This window comes from Orcinus orca, chromosome 1 (genome assembly GCF_937001465.1).
Source record: "Orcinus orca chromosome 1, mOrcOrc1.1, whole genome shotgun sequence".
Classification (NCBI taxonomy): Eukaryota; Metazoa; Chordata; class Mammalia; order Artiodactyla; family Delphinidae; genus Orcinus; species Orcinus orca.
The window spans coordinates 154,851,595-154,869,645 of record NC_064559.1 but is presented as its reverse complement, the minus strand read 5'-3'; the positions used below and the strand labels follow the sequence as shown (position 1 = coordinate 154,869,645).

General features: G+C 38.0%; 1 protein-coding gene across 1 annotated transcript in view; it reads left to right on the top strand.

Annotated features, from left to right (window-relative positions):
* The first annotated feature begins 4,537 nt into the window (after positions 1 to 4,537).
* The window catches only part of IL23R (interleukin 23 receptor), a 54,243-nt gene continuing 40,729 nt past the window's right edge, over positions 4,538 to 18,051 (top strand). Inside the window, exons 1-4 of the mRNA XM_004280764.3 lie at positions 4,538 to 4,591; positions 5,685 to 5,787; positions 8,675 to 8,971; positions 15,335 to 15,458. Coding sequence (XP_004280812.1) covers positions 5,718 to 5,787; positions 8,675 to 8,971; positions 15,335 to 15,458 — 491 coding nt within the window. The 5' untranslated portion in view covers positions 4,538 to 4,591; positions 5,685 to 5,717. The remainder of the gene's footprint in view (positions 4,592 to 5,684; positions 5,788 to 8,674; positions 8,972 to 15,334; positions 15,459 to 18,051) is intronic.

Below are 18,051 nucleotides of genomic sequence, written 5' to 3'. Positions count from 1 at the left end.
CTTTGTCTCTTCTAATAGTCTTTGTTTTAAAGTCTATTTTGTCTGATATGAGAATTGCTACTCCAGCTTTCTTTTGGTTTCCATTTGCATGAAATACCTTTTTCCATCCCCTTACTTTCAGTCTGTATGTGTCTCTAGGTCTGAAGTGGGTCTCTTGTAGAAGGCAAATATATGGGTCTTGTTTTTCTATCCATTCAGCCAATCTGTGTCTTTTGGTGGGAGCATTTAGTCCATTTACATTTAAGGTAATTATCGATATGTGTGTTCCCATTCCCATTTTCTTAATTGTTTGGGGTTTGTTATTGTAGGTCTTTTCCTTCTTTTGTGTTTCTTGCCTAGAGAAGTTCCTTTAGCAGTTGTTGTAGAGCTGGTTTGGTGGTGCTGAACTCTCTCAGCTTTTGCTTGTCTGTAAAGGTTTTAATTTCTCCATCAAATCTGAATGAGATCCTGCTGGGTAGAGTAATCTTGGTTGTAGGTTTTTCTCCTTCAACACTTTCAATATGTCCTGCCACTCCCTTCTGCCTTGCAGAGTTTCTGCTGAAAGATCAGCTGTTAACCTTATGGGGATTCCCTTGTGTGTTATTTGTTGTTTTTCCCTTGCTGCTTTTAATATGTTTTCTTTGTATTTAATTTTTGACAGTTTGATTAATATGTGTCTTGGCATATTTCTCCTTGGATTTATCCTGTATGGGACTCTCTGTGCTTCCTGGACTTGATTAACTATTTCCTTTCCCATATTAGGGAAGTTTTCAACTATAATCTCTTCAAATATTTTCTCAGTCCCTTTCTTTTTCTCTTCTTCTTCTGGAACCCCTATAATTCGAATGTTGGTGTGTTTAATGTTGTCCCAGAGGTCTCTGAGACTGTCCTCAGTTCTTTTCATTCTTTTTTCTTTATTCTGCTCTGCAGTAGTTATTTCCACTATTTTATCTTCCAGGTCACTCATCCATTCTTCTGCTTCAGTTATTCTGCTATTGATCCCATCTAGAGTACTTTTAATTTCATTTATTGTGTTGTTCATCGTTGCTTGTTTCATCTTTAGTTCTTCTAGGTCCTTGTTAACTGATTCTTGCATTTTGTCCATTCTACTGTCCATTCTATCTCCAAGATTTCGGATCAACCTTACTATCATTATTCTGAATTCTTTTTCAGTTAGACTGCCTATTTCCTCTTCATTTGTTAGGTCTGGTGGGTTTTTATCTTGCTCCTTCATCTGCTGTGTGTTTTTCTGTCTCTTCATTTTGCTTATCTTACTGTGTTTGGGGTCTCCTTTTTTGCAGGCTGAAGGTTCGTAGTTCCTGTTGTTTTTTGTGTCTGTCCCCAGTGGCTAAGGTTGGTTCAGTGGGTTGTGTAGGCTTCCTGGTGGAGGGTACTAGTGCCTGTGTTCTGGTGGATGAGGCTGGATCTTGTCTTTCTGGTGGGCAGGTCCACGTCTGGTGGTGTGTTTTGGGGTGTCTGTAGACTTATTATGATTTTGGGCAGCCCCTCTGCTAATGGGTGGGGTTGTGTTCCTGTCTTGCTAGTTGTTTGGCATAGGATGTCCAGCACTGTAGCTTGCTGGTCGTTGAGTGAAGCTGGGTGCTGGCGTTGAGATGGAGATCTCTCGGAGATTTTTGCTGTTTGATATTATGTGCAGCTGGGAGGCCTCTTGTGGACCAGTGTCCTGAAGTTGGCTCTCCCACCTCAGAGGCACAGCACTGACTCCTGGCTGCAGCACCAAGAGCCTTTCATCCACACCGCTCCTTAATTTGGGATGATTCCTTGTCTATTCAGGTATTCCACAGATGCAGGGTATATCAAGTTGATTGTGGAGCTTTAATCCGCTGCTCCTGAGGCTGCTGGGAGAGATTTCCCTTTCTCTTCTTTGTTCTCACAGTTCCCAGGGGCTCAGCTTTGGATTTGGCCCCGCCTGTGCATGTAGGTCGCTGGAGGGCGTCTGTTCTTTGCTCAGACAGGACGGGGTTAAAGGAGCCGCTGATTCGGAGGCTCTGGCTCACTCAGGCCGGGCGGGTAGGGAGGGTCACGGAGTGCGGGGCGGGCCTGCGGCGGCAGAGGCCGGCGTGACGTTGCAGCCTGAGGCGCGCCGTGCGTTCTCCCGGGGGAGTTGTCCCTGGATCCCGGGACCCTGGCAGTGGCAGGCTGCACAGGCTCCCCGGAAGGGCGTGTGGCTAGTGACCTGTGTTCGCGCGCAGGCCTCCTGGTGGCGGCAGCAGCGGCCTTAGCGTCTCATGTCTGTCTCTGGGCTCCGCACTTTTAGCCGCGGCTCGCGCCCGTCCCTGGAGCTCCTTTAAGCAGCGCTCTTAATCCCCTCTCCTCGTGCACCAGGAAACAAAGAGGGACGTAAAAGTCTCTTGCCTCTTCGGCAGGTCCAGACTTTTCCCCGGACTCTCTCCCGGCTAGCCGCGGTGCACTAACGCCCTGCAGGCTGTGTTCACGCCGCCAACCCCAGTCCTCTCCCGGCGCTCCGACAAAGGCCGGAGCCTCAGCTCCCAGTCCCGCCCGCCCCGGCGGGCGAGCAGACAAGCCTCTCGGCTGGTGAGTTCCGGTCGGCCCGATCCTCTGCACTGGAATCTGTCCGCTTTGCCCTCCGCACCCCTGTTGCTGTGCTCTCCTCCGCGGCTCCCAAGCTCCCCCACTCCGCCTCCCGAAGTCTCCACCCGCGAAGGGGCTTCCTAGTGTGTGGACACTTTTCCTCCTTCACAGCTCTCTCCCGCTGGTGCAGGACCCGTCCCTATCCTTTTGTCTCTGTTTAGTTTTTTCTTTTGCCCTAACCAGGTACGTGGGGGGCTCCTTGCCTTTTGGGAGGTCTGAGGTCTTCTGCCAGCGTTCAGTAGGTGCTCCGTAGGAGTTGTTCCACGCGTAGATGTATTTCTGGTGTATCTGTGGGGAGGAAGGTGATCTCCGCGTCTTACTCTTCCGCCATCTTCCCGGAAGTCCTAAGCTACTTCTTCCAGAGTCAATCCTTAAGCTCCCAAATTCTTAGCCCCACACAGCGGTTGTTCACTGCACAGCTGTTGAATTGGCCTCCACAGAGCTCTCAGGTGTGTTTCCTCCTCTCAGTTCTTACTGCCTTTGCTTTGCCTTAGGCCTTCATCAGACTCTGGCTTTCCATAGCCTCCTAACTGGACTCTCTACCCTCATTCAATTCTTCACACAGTAATTAGAATTATCTTTCTAAAAATCCAACTTGATTATGTATTTCTCTGCCTAACAATCTTTGCTATCTCTGACACTTTCTGATAAAGGAAGTTGGGGTTTTGTTGTTGTTGTTTTGGTTTTTTTTTCAGCTGTGTAGACTGACAAGCAACGGCCAGGTGGCGATGTGCAGCTGGGTGAATGGGAGGACGGACAGGAATACACAGGAATACAAAGCCCATTACATTCTGCCACTGACCTAATTTTCCAGCTCAAATCCTTTTCCCTTCAACCTGGAGAAACAACCTGCCAGTCCCAAACAATTTACTTGCACCTTCTGTTCTTGGTATGTGAAATGTTTTCCCATACCCTCTCCTTCACAGTTTAGAAAATTGTTACTGGTGATTAAAACCCAGTTGATAATCAAAGACACTCTTATTCGTGTATTCCAGTGGACCTCAGACCTGGCTGTTCCTTGTAACTACCAGGAGAGGCTTTTAAAAAATATTGATGCACAAACATCCACTCACAGAAATTCTGATTTCATTGGGTACAATAAATTTGAGCATAGGAATGTTTTACATATTCCCCCAGAGTATTCTAATGTGCTAGGTACAAAAGATATAAAAATTAAAAAGACAGTATGGAGTTTCTAACTTCAAGAAATTCACTGTGGAGGAAATTAATAAATTAATTGTCATTTACAATATAAAGGAGTACAAAGAGTGAAAAGATATTCATGTACAACAAATAAGGAGGCAAGAAAAGGTGTGTCGCAGAAGTCTCCTGGTGATGCTTACTATAAACCAACCAAATAATTTGATAATTATTTTATTTGGTTGTAGGATCCTGCTAAACCATGAACAATAGTTCAAAGCCACTAATCTGTAATTTTGTCATGTAAACAATACAATAAAGCGGATGTTCTGTGATTAATCACCATTATATCTTTAATGCCCTGAACAATACCTGGCACATATTAGATGCTCAAAAATGCTTGTTAAATACATGAATGGTCAACAGTAGCATTTAAACTTTCTTTTCTTAAGAAATGGGTTTATAATGGATATCACTGTTGGTTGCAAAGGAAAACTAAGCATCATATCTTTGGTGTCAAAGATTTTGATAGATAAAGCATATATATGTGTTCTACTTCTTGTCTGAGACAGATTATTTTAAATTAAGATGAGGGAAAAAAAGTACTGACAAAGCAGTTCACTTTCAGTAATCTGGGTTTTCCCAAATAGTGACATAAGAGCCAGTCGTTTTGAATTGGACGGTTTGAGTTCCTCTTTGAGAATCTGAAATGTAGGTCGGTGCTTTGCTGACATTTCCATTTGCCTCATCACTGAAAACCTGAAGTGATCGTTGACAGGCAGGCAGTGAGGAAAGAAGATGTGACACAGGCGACAGCCTGGCTCTGAAGTGGAATTATGTGCTTCAAACACGTTGAAAGGTAAAGAGACAACGATCATCTAAATACTCAAAAAACAGCTATATTTTCTTTTGGAAATACACGGGCCAAGTTGTCTTCTCTTATAAGTTCTTGTGGTATTTCATACAGTGGTTACTGATGGAAGTTGAATCTGTAATATTGTCTATCACATCACTTTAAATAATATTATTGCGTATATTCTATTAGGTGAGTAGTTAACTCCTAACTAGAAACATTTTAGGTCTTGTTTTGCCTATTATTTATAAAATGAAGACCTACTATTGTTAACAAATTATGAAAGGGATCCTTATATTCATAAGTCACGGGGACCCCAGTTTTTAAAAGTGTTATCAGATATCTTGTGCTATTTGATGAGTCATGAGTTTTGTTGTTTTATATGAAAGGCTCAGATTTTACTAAAGAGATAAAAATAACTGAATAATGTTGATTATTGAATAATTTATTCAATAATGTAGGTAACTGATTAACTGAATAATGTAACTCCAGTTGTAAACTCATGGCAATATTGTTTGGAATTTCTATAAGGTATTTCTTTTGAACTCTCTACAGATAAAAGGGCTTTCTGTAGATTTAACTGGTGATAGCACATAGGCCTTTGTCTCACTTTCTCTTTCTTCATTTTGAATGCTTTTTTTTCTGGAAGTTCTGACATCTTTGGCTTTTCCTGAGTTTTACTTATCAAAGACTAATATTTCTGAAGCTTGATAGGCATGTAAACCTGGTCAGGAAAAGAACTGAGCATCAGGGGTTAGAGCAGAGAGAGATTTCCGATGAGAGAGACAAGATTAGGAGGAGTTATATTTTATCAAGGGTCAAAATGTCCTACTAAGGTAATTCATAGTGATTTTGGGAGGGTATAAAATTCCATACTTTTGCTTTACTCCTCCACCTGTATTATACCTCCTCGCACTCCAGTAACTCCTTTGCCCTGTTTCCTTTACCTCCCCCTTCCTTCCTTCCTTCCTTCCTTCCATTTTTTCTTCCTAATTATTCTCATCAAAAACAACTGTTAGAAAAAATGTTATGCCTTTTAGTATTTTATTGTTATATTATTAAAATATTACAATTTAAACATTTTTCATATTTTTTCTAGAGGGCGACAAAGAGCTTTTTCCTGCTTTTGGTCATGAATCAGGTCACAATTCAATGGGACGTGGCAATAGCTCTTTACATATTCTTCAATTGGTGTCATGGAGGTACAGTGTTTTGAGTACCTATTGCTATTTTTTATTCAAATAAAATATTGAGTGTTTATTATGTTCATGGCATTATGCTAGGATCTCTGAAGAATAAAAACTTATTATATTCAAAAAAATTATATGCACATAAAATTATGTGGAATGAAATAAAGTCCAACCTCCCTACTAATTCAGGATTCATTTATCAAGCATCCTAACAGACAGACGTCTAATTCTTATACGAACATTTCCACAAAGGAGCTTATTATTTTGAGTTGGCATATTCTATCTTTGAACATTTTTAACTTATACGATAATTCATCAAACATTTCAACTTAATTCAATTCCACAAACCATTTATTGACGGTTACCGTGTGTCAGGTGCTGTGCTAAGCCTTGTATTCCTTTGTGCAGTAGTATTATGTGCTATTATTATTCCTATTTTGTAATTCATATAAACATCTGGCATTATGACAAAGGCATACACAGATTTTAGGAGTCCAGGAGGGAGATCATCAGAAGTTCAGGCAGGGCAGCCATCAGCATTTGAGAGTTTCTGCATAGCATCCTGGGCAGGTGACAGGGATTCATTTACTAGGAGATAAGCAACACCAAGGCAGGGTTCTAGACCTTGAAGGAAGCTTTGCAAATCATGCAAGTTACTCAGAATAGTGACAAAAGCAAAACTGTCTTCTGTAGTTTGGGACACATTATATTAGAGATAGAAGTAGCCCCACCTTGAGAACTAGAATCCTTCCAGCAGGATATTGGACACTTCCAGAGTCAGACCAACAGCTATCCAAGAAGATTTAGTAAAAATAAGACACCAGCTACTTTTTCCAGCTTCTGGAAATATGCAAATGATAAGTAGGACTTCTGTTTATATATCCAAGTGATTAATATAAAGCATAGAGAAATAAGACAAGCCCGTGTCATGTGGCAGAGACCTACCAGCTGTCCATTAAAAATTATTTTATATATTATTGTTCAATCTGCTATGAATATTTTTAATATCATCCAGACTATCTTTTCCACGTTTTCTACTAGAACAATATTTTACCCCTTTTTAACAGATTTGCTGAATAAAAAATATACTATGTTTAGCATTCCTCTGACCAATCTAAAAAGAAGAAATTAATGTTTTATATGACTTATTTTAACATATTAAAAAGAGAAATTGACAATTTTTCGTATGACTTATTCTTATATAATCCATGTTGACTCCTGCTGATTACTGATTTTTTTCTATGTACTGAAAAATGATCAACTTACTAATTCATTCTTGAATGTTGTGAAGCTCAGTGGGCCAGTGTTTCTGGGGTTCTTCTTTATTCCACTTTTGAAAACCAGGAGAATATTTGTCCAAATCTGAATTGATATTTTCTGTGTATTCTCAAACACTACTCACAATGGTTTCATGAAAGTATTCACAGATTTTTTAAGGTGCTCAAGATGCAGTTTGTCTGAACATGAATTGTTGAACTTATTTAAAGCAGTCAGATGCTTTCTTAAAACTTCTTTCCATGTCTTTGCCTTCAATTCCCTATTGATAATGATGGAATTATTTTTAGCATTACCTCAACATTTAAATATTTATAACATATATGTAAATGTTCATTACATAAATGGCCATATTCAATTATGTTTATATTATTAAAAATTTAATTCTTTTTTTTTAAATTAATTAATTTATTAATTAATTTATTTACTTTTGGCTGCATTGGTCATTGCAGTGTGCGGGCTTCTCATTGTGGTGGCTTCTCTTATTGTGAAGCATGGGCTCTAGGCATGTGGGCTTCAGTAGTTGTGGCACGTGGGCTCAGTAGTTGTGGCTTGCGGGCTCCAGGGCGCAGGCTCAGCAGTTGTGGTGCACGGGCTCAGTTGCTCTGCGGCATGTGGGATCTTCCCAGACCAGGGCTCGAACCCGTGTCCCCTGCATTGGCAGGCGGATTCTTAACCACTGCGCCACCAGGGAAGCCCAAAAAATTTAATTCTTTAAGCTTTGAATTCCAAAGATAAGAACTTTTAAAAATCAAATACTGACCTTTAATTATCACTATTTTGATAAGGTTTTAAGATATTCTGATACAGGTATTTCCAGAAAAAGCCTACAATAAATTTTCCTTGATGTGAATTTAATTTAATTGATATTGCATTGCACTGTCATTCAAATTTATGAAAATGACTTTATTGTCTTTTGGTTATAAAAATAATATATTATATAATTTTTAAAACACAGAAATATACAATAAAACATTACTCTAACACAGAGATTATCATTGTTAACATCTTAGTGTATTTCTTTTTAATTCATTCATCGAGTTATTTTTAACATTGAGCCTCCATTAAATATGTTGTTTTGAAACTTGCTTTTCAACTTAAAAATGATGAATTTTAAGTGGTTGTCAAGCAATAAATTTTTGCAGTTAGTAATTAGTACTGATTTTACTCATTAAACTCATAGTTTTCTGTTAAAAGTAGCCTTTATCAAGTGAAAGTGAAAGTAGCTGGTGAAAGAGTGAAAGATTGAGTAGCTGGTTAATGGGGTTTGGATTCTGCAGTGCCAATTCTTATTCCTAATGTTACCTTTGAAAAATGAGGTAGACTCAAAAAGTCTCAGTCCTCACCTTTAAAACAGGAGAGCTAATCATATTTGCTCTTTAGACAGCTAGAGAAACTTAAAGGCTGAAAGCTGACTCTAGTCTGGTGTCATGCTGCCGAACATCAATAGAACACGGTAAAAACACACTTTGATAAACTAAACAAATGATACTCTGAGTCCTAAAACTCTTTTCCAATGGAAATTATTCAGTTAATCGAAAAAAATTTTTAAATGCAATAGCACATTCTTCTGAATCTCTGGTTTTAATGCTTTACATGGAATTTTTATCTATTTGTTTTCCAGGAATTACAAATATAAACTGCTCTGGACACATCTGGGTAGAACCAGCCACAATTTTTAAGATGGGTATGAATATCTCTATATATTGCCAAGCAGCAATTAAGAACTGCCAACCAAGGAAACTTTATTTTTATAAAAATGGCATCAAAGAAAGATTTCAAATCACAAGAATTAATAAAACAACGGCTCGCCTTTGGTATAACAACTTTCAGGAGCCACAAGCCTTTATGTACTGTACTGCTGAATGTCCTGGATATTTTCAAGAGACACTGATATGTGGAAAAGACATTTCTTCTGGATGTAAGTGTTGAGGTGCATTCAAAATCCAAATGAAAGTTAGGCTAACAATTAACTGGTAATTACCAATCTTGTCTAAAAATAGAGGCAAATTAATATAGTTCACTTCTTGTATTAGTTTAATGTAGGAGTTGCAAATTCAAATGTCTCCAGGGTCCAGGCTGGTGAAATGTGTGACTTAAGGAGGCTGGTGGGATCCGTGCAGAGAGGAAAGCACAGAGATGGTCTACTGGGCTCAGCCACTGCCCAGCTTCAGCATCTATGAGGGTCCAGTATCCCTAGATCTTTGGACACTTCAAAAGAAGACAGAAGTGTAAATTTTCAATGTGAACTCTACAAACTTTAAATGTTTGTATGCCAATGCATTCAAAAAATAATTTTTCAACACTAGTCTGGCCAAACACAGCATATGTGAAGGGCAGCATCCTCAGATTTTCACTGTTGCTCTTCTCATCTGTTTTTTACTTAACATTGTTATCCAAACTATTCAATAATATCAACCTTGAAGCCGATCCCATTGAAAAATTTTGAGGCTAAGATTTAGGAAGGAGAAAAACATTTGCAACATTAGCTTTGTGTGCCTGCTATACTTCTCACCAGCTGTGTGACCTTGGGCAAGTTGCTTAACTAGCCTGAGCCTCAATTCCATGTCTGTAAAATGAGGCTAATTATATTGGCTATGGTAAGCATCAAATTTCAATAATTTATTTGAAAGCATATTATACACTTTAAACTACAACATTAATGTGCCTAAACCCTCTTAAATGCATCCTTTTGATAAAACATGGGGAGATTCTGATACAATTCCCTGCTCCTAATGTCACTGCCCTAATTGTGAATAATTGTGTTTGTTATTATAATTATTAAGAAAAAAATTAATTAAGTTAATTTTTTAAATATTTGGTAAGTTCAATTTGTGTTCATGGTATTCTGAAGGTGTTTAAGTTACTATAGTAATATGGGCTGGCTTGTATAATTATACACTTAACTCTTGGTTCTACTATTATGAAGGAAAAATCAGTAAGTTCAGCACGGTTTTAACCCAGAGGTTCATTCCCTATAGCATCTGGGCCCATTTTCAGTGAAAGATAGAGGGCTTTGGGTCTTTGTCATGCTCCCTTTCTCCATACTTTTGAGAATCAAATCTGAGTTCTTCCTCATCTCCAGTCCTCAGCTAGACAGAGCAAGCCCACCTGGCCACCTCCACCTGCCCCTTGAGGGGATGTCTGAGAAGCAAGAGGCTTCCTTGTTCTCAAGTAAGGCTATCGTCCTGCTGGGCTCCTGATCTCTGTGATTTTCAAGAGAGAAGAGCCGTGGGAAGTGGTAGAGGTCAACTAAGGAAGGAAATTAGTAGGTTTTGGAGTCAAAGAAAAAATTTATGCCTTAAAGTAATACTAACATGCTAAACTTGCCCTAAATTGTAGGAATTGAAACCACAAGTAGACATCTTATCTGATGTCTAAGGACTTCTTAGCTTGTCCACATCCTCAGGAAACAGAAATAACCCTTCATGCTTAAATACTTTCCTATTTTTTCTTTGGGGGTGTGGTGGGGTGTTGAGAGAATATTTCTTTAGAGGGCAAATGAGTAACTTTCACAGTTGTGTGGAAAGGTTAGTTTTTAATTAAAGCCAGAGTAAGAAAGGAGGCAAAAGAAGTACGCCTCCTTCCCTCTGTTGCAGTTTGGATGACAGGTTATTGCCAACCGCTCTCCCTGTGTTGCCTGAGGCCCTCTGCCCTCAAACACAACCACCAGGTGATGTTTAAGGCCAGGAAATGGCTTTTTCTCCCCTTCCAGGACAACATATTAGAAGCACTTATACTTTTTGCTGATGGCTGCTTAGAAAGAACATCATCCTTTCCACTTATTTACTTTGTGAGTTGGAACTTCTTACATAGACCTCTGGTTATGAGCGTGAAATTGTAACTGCCATGTAAGGGTTTACTCAAACCCCTGGATTCAAGAACCCCTGTGTTCTCAGGCTCTGCACTCTTAGCAAACAGAACTTTCTATTTAAGTAGGTCAAGCAAAGGTTTTTGAGGGGTTTTGTGGTATTCTAGAAATCACATTGCTTTCACTGGATCACTTTGATTACAGGATATTCATCCTGTGAGCTTTATTGTGTCAACTTAACATCACTGTTCTGAACAAAATGATTATGTGTATTTTTTTAAACTGGAGACAAATCATAAAAGACAAAGAGAAGATAAATGAGTCGTTGCTGTTCCTAAAAAGATATCTAAACATATTAAAAAGGTTCTGTACCTTAATGTGTAATTTGTGAAATACAAACTATTATTATCACAGTTTTCATTTTTAGCCATAATCTTAAAAACTTCCTAGATTCTTATCTGTGATTATATGCATGCATATTATGAAAAGTATTCTATTAGAGTCACACCATTCACGGGATAAAATACTATAAGATGTCTTTATTCATTTAAAAACACCAGATTAAACTATTCATGAAAGTCATATATCCACATAATCATTTATTTAAAAGTTTAAATATCTTTGACTTAAATTTTAACCATCTTTGATCTCTACTTGTCATCAGTGCCTAGAAGGCACTGAATATTCGTCTTTAACATTGCTACTAAGTCTCATTAGTGACACAATAGGCTGGTCTGCGTGCTCCTTAGGTAAGGAATTATGGAGTGATCTTTGACAGAAGTATTGACTTTCTTTTAATTTTAAATTCTTCTCATTGTCATTTTATTAATCAAGCCAATCAAGTCATGAAATAAACTTTACTAAGTGGTTGGTATGCACCATAAATGTGTTAAACGGTAGAAATTCAGAGAAGAGGGGATCACAGACAGTGCCTTCAAGAAGCTCTCAGTAGAAAATGATACTTGGCTAAACTTTGAATTAACAAGAAACCTGGCCTGTGAATAGTGAGGGACCCAATGGTAGGGGAGAGGTGCAATTAGTAGGAGAGAGCAGAGTGTTTTCTGCTATCTGGCTGTACAGAAGGTTTTTATCCATGGACATTTAATAACCTGGAAATGAGATCTAAAAACAATTCGGTCTTATTCTTATAACCATATTCACATGCCCTTCTTTACATAGCTTCACATTAACAAATAGTGTGTATATTTGCATGTGTGTATATAATCTATTTGATCTTTTGCAAAGTTAATTAGTTATCAGACACTTCAGAGAGAATGCTGTGGAATAACATAGCCCAAAAGACTGACAGCTGTCTTTTAGGATGGCCAAATCAGTGATACTCTGTCTGAAACCAGAGGGAAAAAAATAACTTCAGCACAGATCACTGAGGGACCCCAATTCAATCAATATCCAAAATGATTTAAATTTATGTTTCCACAGCTACCTCCTTCAAGGCTCAAAGAAAACTTAAAGATTTCTTTTATCCTACTTGGAGTCCAGTTTCTCCCCATTGTAACTTGATACTACAACTACACATTTTAGTGTGTTCTTACTGTTTGAAAACACGTTTTTTTTTTTGTTTTTTTTCTGAGAACGCCAAGTTAAAGTTTTATTTTTATTTAACATCTTTATCGGAGTATAATTGCTTTACAATGGTGTGTTAGTTTCTGTTTTAAAACAAAGTAAATCAGCTATACATATATCCCCGTATCTCCTCGAAAATATGTTTTTTAATTGTAAAATCAAATTGCATTCATGTAGAAAGTTTTTAAAATTTTGGACTAACAAAAAAGAAATACTTATCATTTCTATAATCCCATAATCTCACTACTAACAGACTCCCTCTTTAATAATTTGGAATATGTCTTTCAAGTTTCAGTCTTTTTCTCTCTCTCCCCTTCTCTATCTCTCTGTCTCTCAAATGAGACTACTATACTATATTATTTTTTTCACTTTATCATATGGCCAGTACTTACTTACTTAATTAAACATATTTCTAGTGCCTTCCAAAGGCCATATACTTAAACTGTCTTCTATAACTTTGTTTTTGGATGTATTTTAGGAGTGTATTTTGGGTTGTTAAGGTGGTCTCCAATTCTTTCATTATTAGGAACAACACTTTAAGAGGCACACCCTTTTTAGCCAAATATTTTTGTATATCTATGAGCATTTCAATATGGTTGCCTTCCTAGATTTAAAATTGCTGGGTCGCAAGATATTACTCCCACTTTTAAAGATTGTGATATGCAAAGTGCTCTCCATAAAGGTTGTATCAATTTGCATTCCCACCAGCAGTGTGTTAGAGGATTTCCCCGAGTTCATTCCAATACTGTGGATTAACATTTTTCAAAATCCTTGCCAATTTGATAGATCTAAATGACATCTATTATTGGTTTAATTTGCAATGAGGATAAATTTTTCATATATTTATTTCTTCTTTTATAAGTAGTATTCTTGGTAGATGATTTACAGGTGAAGTGCAAGAACATACTTGTATTTAAGATAAAGCTTTGGGTATAACTTCAGGTGCATAAATGTCTGCATTTTTATTCTTTCTGAGCCCCCATCCTTTCCTTTTTTTTTTTAATGGGAAAGAATTATCATTTTCTTTTTTTTTTTTCCTTTTTTTGGGGGCACACAGTGAGGCATGTGGGATCTTAGCTCCCCGAGCAGGGATCGAACCCACGCCCCCTGAAGTGCAAGTGTGGAGTCTTAACCACTGGACTGCCAGGGAAATCCCTCTTGTCATTTTTTGAGTCGTCAAGTTTCCCAGGCAGTATTGCAAATGTAGGCACAAGCTGAGAGAGCCACACCTGAAAAGTGAGCATATGCTAAACACTCAGTATTTCCATACTTCTTTTTTTATCTTGATTCTTGGTAATTTATTATTGGATGATGCATCTGAAATTCCAGATGCAGTTCTACAGTTGCTGGGGTTTCATAGGCTTCAGAGGCTCCAAGGGCTCAAACAATGTCATTAGAACTCTCTCATCTTTTCTCATTTCTTGGGTTTTGTTTTCCCCTGTGTTGGCTTCATTCTTAAATAGACTGTTTCACTATGACAGCAAGATGGCCATCAACAACTCACAGCTCACATGTTACTCAGAGATAGCAGTTTCGGTGGGGGAGAAGCACCTCTTTTACAATGGCTCCAGAAGAAGATCCTTGGATAACTCTGATTGGTTCATCTTGAGTCATGTGTTCATTCCCAAGGGAAATACTCTGATTAGTTATCCTAGGTCAAGGGTACACTTCTGTATGATTGACAGCCCTTGGCATAGGGGTGGAGGTTGGGAGTGAGGGAGATGTCAATTCTCACAGGGAAAGATGGTAGCAGACAAAAACTAACAATATTCCCCATAACAGGGCCACTCGGGGAAAGAGTTGAGGGCATGGGAGAAGGGAAAAAGAGAGAGAAACTAGAAATAGAATTCTATGAATGCCAAAAATTTTTAATCTTTTTTTATTGTAGTAAAATGTACCATTTTAACTATTCTTAAGTGCACAGTTCTGTGGCGTTAAGCATATTGTATATTCACATCACTGTCTAACCATCACCACCATCCATTCCCAGAACTTTTTTCATCTTGCAAACCCAAAACTCTGTACCCATCGAACAACTCCCCATCTCCCCCATCTCCCCAGACACCATCATTCTGCTTTCAGTCTCTGTGTGTTTGACTGTTCTAGATACCTCCTATAAGTGGAATCATATAGTGTTTGCACTTCCATGTCTGGCTTATTTTATTTAGCATAATGTCCTCAAGGTTCATCCATGTTGTAGCATGTCAGAATTCCCTTTCTTTTAAAGGCTCAGTAATACTCCATTGTACGTATGAACACCAAACTTTTAAAGTGGGTAGTGGAATAGGTGCTGGAGAAGTAGATAGTTGCCAGAGCAGAAGAAAAACACCATGGAGAACCCTTTCACAAGAGCCAAACGGCAGAGAGGTTTCAAGGTGGGAGTGACCAAAATAGCAAATGCTGCAGAGGTCAAGCTCAATGATGACTTCACAGAAATCATGGGATTTGTGGATTAGAAAGTCACGATGACCTTAACAACAGTGGTTCTGGTGGAATTGCAGGTCTGAATCTTGATTGTTTGGGGTTCAAGAGTAAATGGGAGTTGAGGGAAAAGACCAGTGTAATGGACTTAAAAAAAAAAAAGCTATTATGAAACGGAGAAAGATACGTTGGCAGCTGAGGGGAGACAATTTGGAGAGGAATTTTCTTTTTGGATGGGAGGAACTTGATCACCTTAGTATCCCAAAGGAGGGGAGAATATAGTAAAGTATATGGAGAAAAGTAGCAATGTTTGAGGGCAAAGTGGGTTGCAAGGTGAGCTGGTAGGGATGGAATGGGGGAGGTGCTGTGTACCAATTGGCCTGGTTTTCCAAATAAAATGGAAAGTTTATCAAGTAACTATAAAAAACTTTATGTTTCTATGCTCCTAAGTGATATATTTTGTTGCAGATCCACCAGATGTCCCTGACAAAGTAACCTGTGTCATTTATGAATATTCAGGCAACATGACTTGCACCTGGAACCCTGGGAAGCCCACCTACATAGACACCAAGTATGTGGTGTACGTGCAGAGGTAGGTTCCCTCCTAACAGTCTAACCTGAGCAATTCCACTCCAGTCCAGCCCATGCTGTGCCTCCAGCAGAGATCCAAGAAATCAACTTTAAATATTAAATGCATCCTTTTTATCACCAACTCCCTAATAATGATCAAGGAAGCTACCAAAACGCTTTTCAGGCCATTAATATTTTCACTCTGTGGGAAAATGTGTTCCATAATCTTTCTACTCTTTTTACTCATTGGAGGTAATTGGGGGCAAGGGCCTAATGGGATACAGCACAGCACAGTTTTAAAAGGATCTTTGCTCAAATCCCAGCTCCATCCTCCTTCTAGGGTTTAGGCAATTTTAATCTCTCCAAATTGCCATTTCTTTATCTTTAAAATGGGTTTAAAAATAAAACCTAATGCACTGGGTAATTTTAATTATTTAAGTGGAATTTGGCTTTTTAAGTATGTATCACTGTGCCAGGTCCATAGTTAGCACTACACTTATCGAAGCTATTAGTTATTAATAATGATCCCCAAATCTTAAATTTGGTGTCTGTGTAGGCTGACCATCTTCCCTGGTTTGCCTGAGACTAAGGGAGCTATCGGGACACAGGACTTTCAATTTTAAAACTGAAAGTAATAATTGAATGAAAGTAATAATTTTCTAATTGGAGTTGAGGAGGGCTTTGTGGAAATGCTCTTTTGTTACGTTCTAATGATAACCAGACTTCAGGAGCCAGACAACCATGCAGCCAAAATCTCTTAAGTTTTATGCTTAAGGACAAATAATTGATCATAAGAGTTCTATTACTTCATACTAAATTAAATTGGGAGAAATGTATCTTTAGTTTCTGCTATTCAGAAACTGCAAAATAGGAAAAGGTTGATGTGAAAAAAATCTTTTCCTTCCTGAATGTACATAGTTCAAATGTTTCACTGTTACAGCAGTTCCTCAGAGCTACTGAGGCTGTCTCCTGGGCTATAGTCCTCAGTTTGGCTTGAATAAAACTCTCTTCTATCCTTTAAAAAAAAAAATGTTTCACTGTTACATCTAAACTATATCCACGTATGTCAGTCTGTGTTGGACTCCTTTGCTAGTGTTAAAGATGGAAATAATACCATTAATTTGGGGGGGAAAATTGTGGGCAAACTGGGCTACATTGGTCACCCTATCCTTGTTTTGTTTCATTTATTTTTTTTTTAAAAGAATGTCTTTAGTTTTGTACAATTGATCCTTGAAAAACGCAGGGGTTGGGGTGCTGACCCCTTTGTGTAACTTCGTGCAACTTTTGACTCTCCCCAAACTTAGCTACTAATAGTCAACTAATAGTTGACCAGAGACCTTACTGATAACATAAACAGTTGATTGACATATTTTGTATGTTATATGTATTATATACTGTATTCTTACAATAAAGTAAGCTAGAGAAAAGAATATGTTATTAAGAAAATCATAAGAGAAAATACATTTATAATACTGTACTGTATTTCTTGATACTGTAAGTTAATGTTGTCTGTTTACAAGATTAATCATCTCTTACTACTGATATCAAAAATGAAAAGATCATGTGAAAAAGAAATTCATGTTTATTTACAGGTGTCACAATTCATGCATTGATAGGGAAGAAGCAGCAATATGATTGCTTTATAATAGCCTAGCCTATACACTAATGAATGAATCATTATAAAATTTTTATGGCATACAATATTGCAGTCATATTCATAATACAGCACTGGAAACTCTGTTACATTTTTTAAAAAACCACTTACCTGTGATGATAGGCTGATATGCAGTTTCTCTGATTAGGAAAAACAGGCGTACTATATGGTAATGTAATTCTTTGAAAGCAAAGTTATAGAACAGTAAGAAAGTAACACATCATTAATTTTATATTAAATATCACTCACTTTATGCCTATGTAAGGATAGACAAGTATCTACTAACATCTACAAATATTTTATGCATTTATGACATACCTAAGTTTTTCTTAATTTTTTGATATCTCTAGGCTATATCTCTATGCAGTTCATCTGTGAGTTTTTTCAAATTGTCGCAAATCTCCTAAAATTTTTCCAATATATTTATTGAAAATAATCCACCTATAAGTGGACCTGCACAGTTCAAACCCGTGTTGTTCAAGGGTCAACTGTATTTGAAGTACACGTTTTCTTAGTGATTCTCAAAAGTTTCACAAACTACTTTTTCTTTTATACTTAAAAATATATATATATTTATTGGGCTCCTACTGTTTGCCAAGCACTGGGCCAAAAGCTTTATATGTGCTACCTCATTTAATCCCCTATACAACCTTGTGTGGTACATATGATTATTTTTCCGATTTTTGTAGACAGGTGACTGAGGCTTAGCTAGGTTAGGTGATGCATCCAGGGCCACGCAGCTATGAGAGGGAGAGGTGGGATTTGAATCTGGGGTGGCCTGTCTGCTTTCTTCCTAGTTTAGTCTTTTCTGCTGAAGTGGTGTGGGAACCCAGATCACAGGGTATATTTGAGAGATGCTATCCAGGTCTCATCATTATGGGAAAGAATAACCTTCCAATCTTACTCTCTCTCTCCATCTGTTAGGTACTCAGAATAACTTTGACTAAGTGAAACATAAAAA